At 43.4% G+C, this 13,460-nt stretch overlaps 1 protein-coding gene across 2 annotated transcripts; it reads right to left on the bottom strand.

Moving 5' to 3' along the window:
* Positions 1-403: 403 nt before the first annotated feature.
* On the bottom strand, positions 404-12,610 carry spg7 (SPG7 matrix AAA peptidase subunit, paraplegin). 2 transcript variants are annotated; one of them, XM_083662195.1, is made up of 17 exons: positions 12,054-12,610; positions 10,525-10,627; positions 10,352-10,441; positions 10,019-10,260; positions 9,540-9,679; positions 8,532-8,634; positions 8,282-8,407; positions 7,633-7,795; positions 6,586-6,759; positions 6,367-6,491; positions 6,122-6,224; positions 4,840-4,950; positions 4,616-4,731; positions 3,513-3,669; positions 3,149-3,312; positions 2,271-2,348; positions 404-1,977 (listed from the first exon to the last, which is right to left on the bottom strand). In XM_083662195.1, the coding sequence occupies exons 1-17, from the start codon at positions 12,261-12,263 to the stop codon at positions 1,771-1,773; spliced, it is 2,412 nt and encodes an 803-aa protein (XP_083518321.1). In that variant the 5' UTR covers positions 12,264-12,610; the 3' UTR covers positions 404-1,770. The 2 variants fall into 2 exon arrangements, with proteins under 2 accessions (XP_083518321.1, XP_083518322.1); XM_083662196.1 differs by having other exon boundaries at positions 10,525-10,700; positions 12,054-12,100.
* Between the last annotated feature and the right edge of the window lie 850 nt (positions 12,611-13,460).

The following is a 13,460-nucleotide window of genomic DNA, read 5'->3' as shown; positions in this document are numbered from 1 at the left end:
TTTTGCTATGCAATAAGTCCATGGGAGGAATAATGGCACTCCACCACAAAATTCCATGATAGACAGCCAAAGTCACACCCTCTTCCAGTTTAGGCATACGCACCAAGAGATTTAATCCGCTATTCTTTTTTTCGTCTACATTTAGTAAAATGCTTATAAAAATAGTTTTACTTGGTCAAATCAAGTGATTCAGCGATATTTGTAATCACGAGAGACCACAGAAAATTTCACTCAGACTAAAACTTAAAAGAATTGTGGATTATTATTTTTAATCAAATGTTTTATTTGATTAAACACTGAAAAAGGACTGTACAATGATACATCTGTCAAATAAATTTTAAATCTTTGCATCTGAGTCAGAGTGTTCTTCTCCGTCACCAGCACCTCACTGTGCATTTTCTTTACTTTGACAATACAATGATAACATACCATAATAGCCTGAATCGCTTGGTTTGACCAAATAAATGGTAAAACTATTTTTATAAGCATTTTACTAAATGGCGGTGCGTATACCTAAACCGGAGGTGGGCGTGACTTTGGCTCTTTATTGCAGTGTTTTATGAAACTAACAAAATATTCATTCATCGTCGTCTATACATCTATAAATGTATACATGAACAGGCATCGCATGTTTCTTTTGCGATACGGTAGAACCTCTGGGGGCTTCGGGAACAGCCACCAGAGGCGCTGTTGCAGGGAACTGCAAAGTGCCGCTCCAGAAAACCTCCCTAGGTCAAACAGCCCTCACTGTACACGGGGTCATAGGTCAAACAGCCCTCACTGTACATGGGGTCATAGGTCAAACAGTCCTCACTGTACACGGGGTCAAAATGTGGAACTCACTGCCCACACATTAAACAGGATTGTAGCTGGGAGCATTTTAAAACCAATATAAATGAGTTCCTAAAGAGTAACTACCATTGTTCCCATGAATGACTGTGTTTGTGGGTCTGTGGGTTATGATCGTTACAATGTTCATATCCTTTGTGTAGGATTGTTTGTGTCGCTCCATGATTGCTTGACTGACTGACTGATTTTATGATATCCCTGTTTATCTTTACTGTACATTTGACTGCTTTTTACTGTACTTTGCTTTCAACAGGTGCTTTTTATTCACATCTAGGGATGGCCATTGCAAATTAGCCTAGGCTACAAATGCTGTGGTACATGTCATCAGATGTTGTCATAGACTGTTTTGCATAGTTGATCGCTCTATTGCTGACAAAAGTGTTATTGTAAGTCGCTTTGGATAAAAGCGTCTGCCAAATGACATAATGTAATGTTGACAAATGTTACATGTTATGTATCTGTCCCTATAGACGGTTTTGACCAGAGCGCAACCCCACAGCACTTCCTTTTTCTCAGCATTCGGCAAACCGCAGAAATATTCACTCGACATCGTTACTTTTGTTTTCGCCGCTCAGCTGTATAGACGGTTTTCACAGAATGGTCAGTCCTGCACTTGAATGTTGTTTTTTCTTTTATGTCCATAGCAAACACTGCAACAGGAAGTGAGCGGGGGTTCAATTTAGAATGTTTTTGTTGTCAAGTTAAAACCGTCTATATATAGAAATACATGAAATGGAATTCCAATTATACTCATATTCAGATTCATGGTGTCACCTTTGACCTTTGGGCACACAGAGCTTTTTAGCGAAAGAGTCAAAGCCAGGTTCATATATCAGTCCGACCCCTGGTGACCTCCGACCCCTGGTGACCTCCTCAAAACACAGCGGGTGGAAAAAGCATTTGAAGAGAAGTCATTTCAGATCAGACCAGCTGCGGATTCATGTCCTCTTGCCGGTCTTTGCGAGGAGGTGGCTGAGGCTCGTCCTCTCCAGTGTCTTGCTTGTCCCTCTCAGCCTCCAGCCAGCTCTGTGGAGGGATCATCTTCTTGGGGCCGTGGGGCGGGGAACCCAGCAACGCTTCGATGTCCTCGTAGTTCACCACCTCGCGCTCCAACAGTGCATTGGCCAACTGGAAACACGGAGCCCCAACGACTTACTATCATTTTAACACTAACGGAAGTTAACCCATTGATACCTGATGCAGCATTTGTGTGTATATCCCTCATTTGTGTGTGTATCCCTTTAAGACCGCAAACCGCGTCACACGGTTCACATTCTTAAAGGGATACACACACAAATGCTGCATCAGGTATCAATGGGTTAATGCTGAAGTTACATACTCAATGGCAGTGAAAGGCTCGGGGATGCGAAAAACAAATACTAAAGAAATATTTCCGATGGCAGGAGAGAAGAGGATCTTACCAATGTCAGCTTGTCTCTGTTATCCAGTAGCAGCTTCTCTGTTTGTCTGTAGGCGCGGGCTATCAGCATCTTGGCCTCCTGAAAGAACAAATGTCATCAAATCAATACTTCATGTCATGATGAGAATCCAAACGGACATTTGGACTTCCATGGTTTTTGGAACTACCATGGTTTGGTCAAGATATCTGGCAGTTAATGAAAAGACGTGACTTTGCCCTTTAAAAGTCTCCAGCATTTAGTGACTTCCTTGTCAATACATTTTGTATGTATAGCTTTACTCTTGTGGTTTTATATTTGATTATGTATATTTTTGGGTGTGTCCTTTGGGGTGTATTTTAATGTAAAAGTCGCCCCGTGGACAGGTATTGGAAATTAGCATTCCGCTATAAACACTTAACACTGTGTATCTGGTTGTTGTGCATACATGTATGTTACATCTCCAATGCTCTGTGATGTCCATATGAAATAAACGTAACCTTAAGGAACACTCTGCCCATTTTCAACCAGCTTTGTATCATTAGAACATCAGTAGTATATCAGAAAACTGTAAACGGTTTTGAAGTCTGTCATTTAATTTGACAGTTATTGAGTGTTAAAGTGTGGACCAGTGACATCACTGGCCCACACTAACTCAAATTAATAACTCATTAACTCAAATCAACTCTCAATAACTGTCAAATTAAATGACAGACTTCAAAACCGTTTACAGTTTTCTGATATACTACTGATGTTCTAATGATACAAAGCTGGTTGAAAATGGGCGGAGTTCTCCTTTAACCTTGACTTTAAATTCAGCACGTCAACATTCACCGTGTCCTATGAAAAGGAGAATTCTTGGCTAACAGGGACCGGAGCGGTAGTCCAATTTTAGAACCCACGTGGTCCATCTGCTGCTGTAGTCCCTGGCTGAAAGGTCGGCGCCCCACGGCGCCTTGTTCCTGTGTGTCCGGGAAGGAGACCTGGCCCACGCTGTCGCACATGCCGTACTGCTTCACCATCGCGTAGGCCACTCGCGTCACCTTACGCAGGTCATCCTGCGCGCCTGGGGACACAAACGCAGGCTTGTTTACTCACTGGGTTGGAATCATCATCATCATCATAAGTAGTCCGTTCATGTGTGGGAAGGTCGGTGTGTCTGACCAGTAGAATAAGCTTTGATTCTGACTGAGATCATCCAAATGATAAGCAGCTTACTAGTAAGAAGGTGTGGGCAGACTGAAGTTCGCTGTAGCCGGTGCGTACCTGTGGTAACCTTGTTGAAGGTGATGGCCTCAGCAGCTCTTCCACCCAGCGCCATGCACATCCGCTCAAACAGCTGCTCCTTGGAGAACAGGAACTGGTCACGAGGCAGGATCTGGGCAAATCCCAGGGCAGCGTTAGTCCGCGGGGCGATGGAGACCTGCAACACACAGCAAGATGATGTAGGAACCCGGAGATGATCTGCGGCTCTTTCCATGTCTTCTAAACTCTTCTCTGAAATGATCTAGTACCGCTACTTTATACAAAATGATTTTTTTCCCTTCACTGTCTGGAACCAAAAACGTTCTTGATCTCAATAACACTTGTTATTGCTTTTTACTCGACGGCACGAAAAATCTTCGGCTTGCTAATTTGAACTCATTCAGAAATTTAATGATGTGATGATTGTCATAACGGAGCCAAATTGCTGCTGCCTTGTTATCAGCTATTCTCATTTTCAGCCCAGGTGACAGCCAGTAAAAATCTACATGTTAATTAAGTGTTACTTTAACACCTAGTCTGATTATCCACCTGTGCAAGTCCAATGAACCGTATATGTGTCAGAACGGGAGAGAAAGCCAAAACTCCCCAGCAGAACTAGGACTGAATAGATAGTGGCACATAATACAGGTTATTCATCAAACTGACTAAGACCGGGCCGAGACCCAGAGAAACTCACTAAACCAAGCTGGTGTGTACCTGTGGTAACCTTGCAAAGGCGATCGCCTCAGCAGCTCCTCCTCCCAGAGCCAAGACAAAGTCCCTGCATCTAATATCATTTGCCAACAAATCTTCCAAAGCCTCTTACAGTATCGACGACATTTCAACTAAGTGGAGCAAAAACGGATGAAACAAGTTCAATTATTTGGACAATGTGATCGATTATTAGAGAGTCTTAGAGAGTCTTAGTCTAATGTGTTCCCTCACATTTTAGAGGGAACATTGGTCCTGGATGCTCTCCCAAATAGATTCTTTTAGATATGGCTTCCAAATAAATGGGAGTTTGTAGTTTATCTTTGCTCTCCGTTATAAATTATAGTGATATTTCAAATAGACAATTGATTTCCTTCAAGTACTGGAGAAGGAACATACTGTAATTGTGTTACCTTCATGACTGCCTCTGTGTGCTCCAGTAGCCATCCCGCTAAGACGTGTCCAGATTCATGGAAGGCAACCACTCTCTGCTCTTCTTTAGACAAGATCTTATTCTTCTTTATACTTCCTGAACACACACACACAATCTGCAATGAGTGGCAACTGTAGACATGAAATACCTGCACTTCCTGTTCCTCCTGCAATTTAAGTAGTGCCATTTGCATCACCATCATACCTGCGATCACTCTCTCCACTGCATACTCAAAGTTGAACGTATCTATGGACTTGAACCCCTCTCTGGCAGCATGCAGGGCGGCTTCGTTACAAATGTTAGCAATGTCTGCACCTGGAAAGACAAGGTGATGATGATCATATGGGAATAAATAGAATACAGATGTTTCATATTTGTGGCTGAAGAGCTCAATGCTTCTTCAGAACTGCAGCACATACAGTCAGCGAGCACAATTATCAGCTTTCAACTCAAACGGTGACCAGAGTGACATCCGTCTCAAAGTTTGCCGTGTTGCATTCTGAGATGCTTTTCTGCTCACCATAGCTGTAAAGAGGTTATCTGAGTTACTGCTGCCTTCAGTCACTCAGCTCCAACCAGTCTGATCATTCTCCTCTGACCTCGGTCATCAACAAGGCATTTCCATCTGCAAAGCTGATGCTCACTGGATGTTTTGTGTTTTTCGCACCATTCTGTCTAGTCTCGACTCTGTTGTGTGTGAAAGCCCCAGGAGATCACCCGAAATAGTCAAAACAGCCCATCTGGCACCAACAGCCATGCCACGGTCAAAGTGACTGAGATCACATTTTTCCCCATTCTGATGTTTGATTTGAACATGAACTGAAGCTGCTGTCCTGTATCTGATGTTTGATGTGAACATGAACTGAAGCTGCTGTTCTGTATCTGATGTTTGATGTGAACATGAACTGAAGCTACTGTTCTGTATCTGATGTTTGATGTGAACATGAACTGAAGCTGCTGTTCTGTATCTGATGTTTGATTTGAACATGAACTGAAGCTGCTGTCCTGTATCAGATGTTTGATGTGAACATGAACTGAAGCTACTGTTCTGTATCTGATGTTTGATGTGAACATGAACTGAAGCTGCTGTTCTGTATCAGATGTTTGATGTGAACAAGAACTGAAGCTGCTGTCCTGTATCAGATGTTTGATGTGAACATGAACTGAAGCTGCTGTCCTGTATCAGATGTTTGATGTGAACATGAACTGAAGCTGCTGTCCTGTATCTGATGTTGGATGTGAACACGGACTGAAGCTGCTGTTCTGTATCTGATGTTGGATGTGAACACGGACTGAAGCTGCAGGCCTGTATGATCTTATGCATTAATTGCACTGTTGCCACAGTGCAATAGATAATTGCATGAATGAGCAGGTGTACAGGTGTTCCTACTAAAGTGCTGCTCAGCTCGGTGAGTGTATTTAGTTAACTTATGGCCAAAGTCACAGATTTACATGTGGCTAAAACATGACTAAAACTCGTATGTACCACTAAAGCCTGGAGTGAGTTCAGCCAAACGTAGAGAGTAGAAAATAGCTGGTTGGGTCAGCTTCAAGATCTTCAGATGCTGCTCATAGATCTCCATCCTCTCCTGTACAAAAGTGAATAAAACACCAAGGACACAAACTTGCTTAACTGAAGAGTCCAGGTCAAATGATTCGTGTGCAGATCAGATGTTCTGTGTTTGCGTGATTTCTAGTGTAAATGAATCAGTACAACTGCTTTTGGCTAACCTGCAGAGTGGGCAGGTCTATGAAGATGTGCCTGTCCAGTCTGCCTGGTCTCATCAGAGCATTGTCCAAGATGTCTGCTCTGTTAGTGGAGGCCAGGACGATGACATGGTCTGTCGTTCCCATTCCTGGGTGAGAAGAACAGTGAATGGGTTCTCTTCAAATCGGCAGCATTGTCAACCGGTGCCAATGATTGATTCTGAGATCCCAGGTTGATCTTACCGTCCATCTCGACCAGCAGCTGGTTGAGGGTCTGCTCCTCCTCAGTGTTGGAGAAACCGGACATGTTGCTGGAGCGCTTCTTCCCCACCGCGTCGATCTCATCTATGTAGACGATGCAGGGGGCTCGGGCCCGGGCCTCTTTGAACAGGCTCCTCACCCGAGCCGCACCCAGGCCTACACGCACGCGCGCGCGCACGCACGCACACACACACACACACACACACACACACACACACACACACAATGCATTTTATTCTCCTCAAAATACAGAATTAATGATTAAATAAAGATCATTTGTTTTGAGAACATAACCTCCTAGGAGGCTGCCATATAGAGAGCCGCAGGGATGACGTATTTTTGTCATCGGAACCCGGAAGTCCCGGACTTCCTGGTTCTTCACTGTTTCTGCCTATGGGATTTTTGAATGGGTTTTTGGCGCGATGCTTCAAATAAGGTCTCTGGGCAACGCAAGCTTAATCAAACGCGAACCAGTGTTCAGCGGGATAATCTTCACACATGAGGACCACTTTCATGAGTTTTGAAGCGTAAATGCGAGCCCTAGAAGTAAAAAGCTTGTGCTAAGATAATCCAGACCTACACACAGTGTCGCATAGGCTTCCCCGTCACATCACCACTCAACCTGGACTGTTGTTGATGTGTGCGCTGCTGTGCACTGATTACCCCGGGCTGAACCAGGTGAGGGAGATAATTTCCATGTTCGTCCTTTGAAGTGATGACGTTATTGACGTATAATATCCCCGTCGACTCAACAGTGTAGTCTCATTCAGCCGTTTGCTAGCTAGCCGCCCTTTTAACGGCACGTAAAAGCTTAAAAACTCATAAAAATGGTCCTCATGTGTGAAGATTATCCCGCTGAACACTGGTTCGCATTTGATTAAGCTTGCGTTGCCCAGAGACCTTATTTGAAGCATCGCGCCAAAAACCCATTCAAAAATCCCATAGGTGAAAACAGTGAAGAACGCGGAAGTGTTAGCATCGATGTTTTCCCGACTCATTCCTGGGGCTCTCTATTAAAAGTGGGCTTACCTCCAATGACCTCCACAAACTCAGAACCAGCCATAGCCAGGAAGGGCACCTGGGCCTCAGTGGCCACAGCCTTGGCCAGCAAGGTCTTCCCACAGCCTGGGGGCCCCAGCAGCAGGGAGCCCTTGGGGACTTTGGCCCCCAGCTGCAGGTATCGGTCTGGGTTCTGACACAAGATCATATCACTAAGGTAAGTGATGGATATACAGTACTTTGGCTCTATATTCTGACAGCAATCACTGAAATAGAGTGTTTGGTCAGTGACTTGAAACCCCCCAACCCCCCACTTGTCAATGTCAACTTTTCTCTGATTGGATAGTTTGAGGTCGGCGCCAATTTTGATCCAATCAGAGAAAAGTTGACATTTTCTGAGAAAGGGAAGGTCCAATCACGACCCCTTTAAAAGACTATGTATTTTTTCACCCCGAATCCAATGCCGCCATCCGTGAGTCTCTACGACTTACGGTTGCGGAGATAAGTCCGCCCAGCCTGCAGGACTACAGGAGAGAGATAGAGGACAGCGGGGGGTTGGGGGTTTCAAGTCATTGACCAAACACTCTATTTCAGTGATTGCTGTCAGAATATAGAGCCATTTAACACTTATTTTAACACAAAAACATAGCTGAATGCAGCTTTAAGTCTGGACTCTTACCTTGAGGTAGTCAACAAACTCCTTCACCTCCACCTTAGCCTCGTGCATGCCTGCTACATCTTTGAAGGTCACACCTTTCCCTGACTTGCCGTCCACGATGGTGAACTTTGCCATCTTCAGCTGATTCTGTTAAGTGTGATGTGCATTTAGTACTCATTCAACTCATGATGTGAAATCAATAAGAATACAATAAGCATCATGAATGTTCATAATATGCAACTTCCTTCAAATCAATGTAGTGTCGACTCACAAAAGCACTGAAGCCACCTTCTCTGCCACCCATGCCTGCCAGACGGAAGATATACCAGAGAATAGCCACCCCAATCGCAGCCATTCCCACAGCGTAGACCGCACTGCAATGGAAACGGATCAATAAACATTGCATTGGATCATTATGGTACGATCTGCTTGCCAAAGTGACCAATCCGATTGCCAAGCTACAGGTATTGTCTGTTATTCACCTTATGCAGCCCCGCCCACCTTCCTGTTCAAAACGGCGGCTGTTTTTACCTGCTCAAACTAGTCTGACTCACCTGGTCAAAGCTAGTTTAACTCACATTGTGTGTCAGACTAGGTTTATGAGTCACAGGAAGTGTAAATACAACCCGAACCTCCGATTGTATTGACACTTCCTGTTAGTCTCTCAAGCCAGACGGTCTCTTCTACATAAGGTGAATATAAAATTAGATTAAATTAAAATGGTTAAATGGTTATGCCAACCACAATACATCCACATGTTTTTCACAAACCAAAGGGAGATTGTTACTAGTTGTTAGTGTATTCAGGAGGCAAATGATGGACTGTATCATATCACACAGCCACATCAGACGTGTGCGGTTGACACATCCTTGTAACACAGGTTAAAAAAAATATATACGGTATATATATATATATATATATATACACTATATATAAAATGATGTAATGATTTTGTTTTGCTGATATGGTGTATGTTATGTTATGCTGTGATTTAGTTTTATTACTGCGGCGTTGGCGTATGTTGTACTGTATTATGTATCATTTGTGTGTCTTGTAAGCCCATGAGGGCTGGGCACTGTCAAGTGCATGACACATTTAATAAAAATCAATCAATCAATCAAAAAAAAAAAAAAAAATATATATATATATATTTTTTTTTTAATAAATAAACAAACAATTTCTCTGCTTGAAGAAAACACCCCTTCATATTTTTGTCAAATCTTGAGCACCACCCGTTTTGATAGAGTGGAGTCTGCATGGAGCAAGGTCGTGCTCTTACTTCCCAAAGAACCCAGTGCGTTTGTAGGAAACCGGGATCCTGTCCTTTGTGTCGATGTGCAGCTCCTCTTCTGCAGCTCTCAGCTTCTCCTCAAATTTGTCAATGTTGGCCACCTGCATTCTGTACATGAGCGCCAGCCTCTGCCAAGACAGGGGAGACGGGAAACGAGGATGAAAAATAAATCTCTGTCTCCGTCTGGAGAAAACCCACTTTCATCTTTTTGTGGGGGAAAAGGGGAGGGTTTGTTGTGGTCTGGACCATACATGTCTTATATAATACATCATTTTGCTTTAATTAATTTAGCATGAAAGTCAAATCAGAAAAGACAAACCAAGGAGTTATAAAATACATCCTTTTGGAGGGAAGCTTCTTGTCGAACTCTAAATTGCAGCGATTAACTAACAGAAGCATGTTTTCCATAACGGTTCAGATGCAGGTGATGCGCCGTATAAATCGTATGAAACCCTGAGTCAACATACAGGCCTTCCAAAGATAACCGCTCCGGGGTGAAGGTAGATCTCGACGATGTCGCTCTCGGGGGCCACCTGCACGCGGGACACCTCTCCCTTGGCCAGCATCTCGTGGACAAAGTCGTTCCACGAGATGTTTCCGCCGCTGGTGTTGATGGAGTTCAGCAGGCTCATGATGAGCGCGATGATGAAGAGCGTCCGCAGGCGCTCCCGGTACATCTGGTCCTCCTGCTCACGCCGTTTCTTCTCCTCTGAAGAAGAAGAACGCAGATTAAGATCACGGCAGAAGCAGGTGAGCTTATGGAACAACAGGCCATGTGTTGAAGCGGTTACGTCGCTTACCTTCATCTTCCTCTGGTGTTTTTCCCTTGGGTCCATCACTTTTATTTTTCTCTCGTTTGGACTGAGTTGTACTAAAGAAGTTTGTAGCCCCTATAATGAAACAGTCCTTAATCAAAGTAGCTAGCTAAGTAAGTATACAGTCATATTCAGGTAGATATAAAATGGTTATTTACCTAACAAATTCACCAAACCAACAGGGTTTTTCAGCAGGTTGTTCTTGATTAACTCTCGGTTTATTCCCGCCATTCCAGGACCCAAGGGTCTGTAGAGAAGACTCTAAGATTGGAAGATTAGGTTCAGGTCTTTTCCTCCTCAATACCATTATTTGCAGTGGTGAGCAAAGATCATACTATTGTAAAAAACAAAACAAGATAGGAACAACCCACTTTAGACGTTTTGTTAATCATAGCAAATAGGCAGAAAGTGCAATTACACTTTTATTAAAGGTTGACCAGCGTCTCATGTAGCGTGCGGTGGGGTTTCAGTCAGGGCCAGCAGAAATGAACTGCATGCACCGCACCCCCTCACAAGAAAATAACCATTTGTTTTCTGCATACGGCAATAGAGTGAACAAATAATTGAATTCAGACACATTTCAGGCAGACTTCAAATGAACGATGGAAACAAATATGTTTAGGTCATAATAATATAATAATGCTACCGTAAAATTTGAGCCACAAATTAGTAGCCAACTTCAGAGTTGTGGTTAACACACACACACACACACACACACACACACACACACACACACACACACACACACACACACACACACACACACACACACACACACACACACACACTCAATACTTATTGCCATGTAAACACAGTTGATAGTGTAGCCCCATATGTTCCCCTGTTCTCCGTTCCTCTGTGATCCACTCTGAATCAGGGTCACAGCATTCCATAAGGAAATTGGGGGGGTCGAGTGTTTAAAAAACTCTCCTACCCGTCATCCGATCGCAGATCCAAAGATAGAATAATCTCCCTACAGAAGCCAGGAATATAGTCGGGGCTGTTAAAACGATATTCCTGTGTGAAACAACCGTTTAAAAGCAGTCTTTCCACAGCCTGTGCCAAATTTACAGCAGGGTCAGGTGTGTTTGATCTTACTATCAGGGTGCACCGCTTGCGAGAAAACAACATTGCAGACACACAGACATGGTGCCCCAGTGACCAAATCCAGCGCACCTGGGAAGCAAAACATGTCATGAAATACTCAAACTCCCAAGGTTCCTGTCGGCACTGGGACGCTTCTCCTCTCCTAAATTCGGCACAGGCTGCAGAAAGACTCCCTTTAAACAGTTGTTTTACACAGGAATATAATTTTAACGGCCCCGCCTATATTACTGGCTTCCGTAGGGAGATTATTACATCTTTGGATCTGCGATCGGATGTCGGAGACAGCCAGGTAGGAGAGCGTTTTAAACGCTTGACCCCCCCAATTTCCTTATGGAACACTGTGTGACCCTGATTCAGAGTGGCTCAGAGGAACGGAGAACAGGGGAACATATGGGGCAATGGGGGCTATTGATAGTGCAGCTCAGACAGAAAACACACATACAGTAATAAAAAGAACAGCAAAAACAGTTATCTAATTTCTGTTTTTGCAGTAATGTACTTCACATATTTAGTGAATTAATTTGGGGTTAATTCTAGACAATGTATGCGTCAATCGTGAGGGCAAAGAAGAGCAGCTTACCAGAATGAGTTTGTGTGCCTGACTGGTAAGTGTCCTCTGTGATCTTGAGTGAAGCAGCTTTTCATAGTTGGAGCACCTCGACAGCACATCTTTAGCACCATTATTGTGCACAGACTTGTTTGCTAATAAATGACAGTTCCGTCCTGACAGTGTCCACAAGCTGTGTTTTCTGCACAGGACAGCACGGCGTAGCAACAGCAAAGCTGCCATGACGTTTGCACGTTCCTGGGTGCGCTAATATCAACACCCAGATAGCGCAGTGCCGCGGAGAACACAAATACACTGTCTATTATCTGAAGAATTGCAGCGCCATGGCGAGTTTGTCTTCACTGGTTTGTTTACCTCTACACCAGCTACAGGCTAGCGTAGCTATGCTAAGTTGTTATTCACACAGCCGAGCAAAGTGAAGTGAACACGAAAACAGCACGTTCCTCGAGAGAAAACAACTACAAAAATGATAATAATAATACGTAACGTTACATCCACTGCAGTTCATCTAATCACGAGTGACTGTTAATAAACACCGCAGCTGTCACACGCATCTCCGAGCCTTTACATCTTTGGCTCAAACTTTAACCTTCAACCTTTGTTGTTGTTCTTCGAGGACGTGCGTGCTGCGCACAGTTTTGCGCAGGATTGGTGAATACGGAATCCAACGTACGCCGACGGCGTGATTTCTATTCGCACATAGGTTACGTTAAGTTTTTTTAAACATCTTTATTTTAAAAGATGAAAAAACCCAGGTGCAGCTTCAACAAGAAGACATTTTATCTCAAAAATCAAATACAAAAAAAAATAATCCAGTCCAGTTTTTTCTACATTTTTCCCCAAGTCCAAGTGAAAATGGCTAATTTGTCTATTCAAAGCAGACGTTTATTATGGTATTTATTTTATAGGCTACTATTCAAAGCAGACCTTCAAAACAGGAAACCCAGAGATATTACTCTTGGGGTTGATGCAGATTGATGGGATTTTCTCACAGGGCTTTCTGAGGGCGCCTGGCCAATCCCGGCGCTTGACTGCTGCGTAGGCGGGCACAGGGCGTGGTTATTGCGTAACCTATGTGCGAATAGAAATCACGCGTCCCAGAACCATCCTGAAATGTAATTTAAACCATCTTGAAGTCAGTGTAAATTGTCCAAAATTTTTCTTTATTGTCATCTATAGTGGTTAATTGCATAAAAACACACAATTTCATTAGGAAATGATTGTATCTTTATTTAAATATGTGCTTTGAAAATGTAACTCAATTTGTAACTTGTGTTACTTGACAAAGTAACTGTATAATATTACTGAAATCCAATTGGTAATAAGTTATATTACTCAGTTACTTCTATACGTAATATATTACATGTAATATATTACTTTTGTAATGAGTTACCCCCAACACTGGTGGGAGTGGGAGGA

The sequence above is a fragment of the Poromitra crassiceps genome, assembly GCF_964638095.1.
Source record: "Poromitra crassiceps genome assembly, chromosome: 28".
Lineage (NCBI taxonomy): Eukaryota > Metazoa > Chordata > Actinopteri > Beryciformes > Melamphaidae > Poromitra > Poromitra crassiceps.
This window is presented reverse-complemented; position numbering and strand designations above follow the sequence as displayed.

What these genes read in the sequence shown, in the direction of transcription:
- spg7 (XM_083662195.1), bottom strand. Translation starts at nt 12,263, where the DNA reads ATGGCAGCTTTGCTGTTGCTACGCCGTGCTGTCCTGTGCAGAAAACAC. An exon ending in AAGGTGGCTTCAGTGCTTTT is followed by an intron (nt 8,408 to 8,531) that starts GTGAGTCGACAC and finishes CACACTTAACAG; the next exon opens with AATCAGCTGAAGATGGCAAA. An exon ending in GCTGCTGGTCGAGATGGACG is followed by an intron (nt 6,492 to 6,585) that starts GTAAGATCAACC and finishes CTTCTCACCCAG; the next exon opens with GAATGGGAACGACAGACCAT.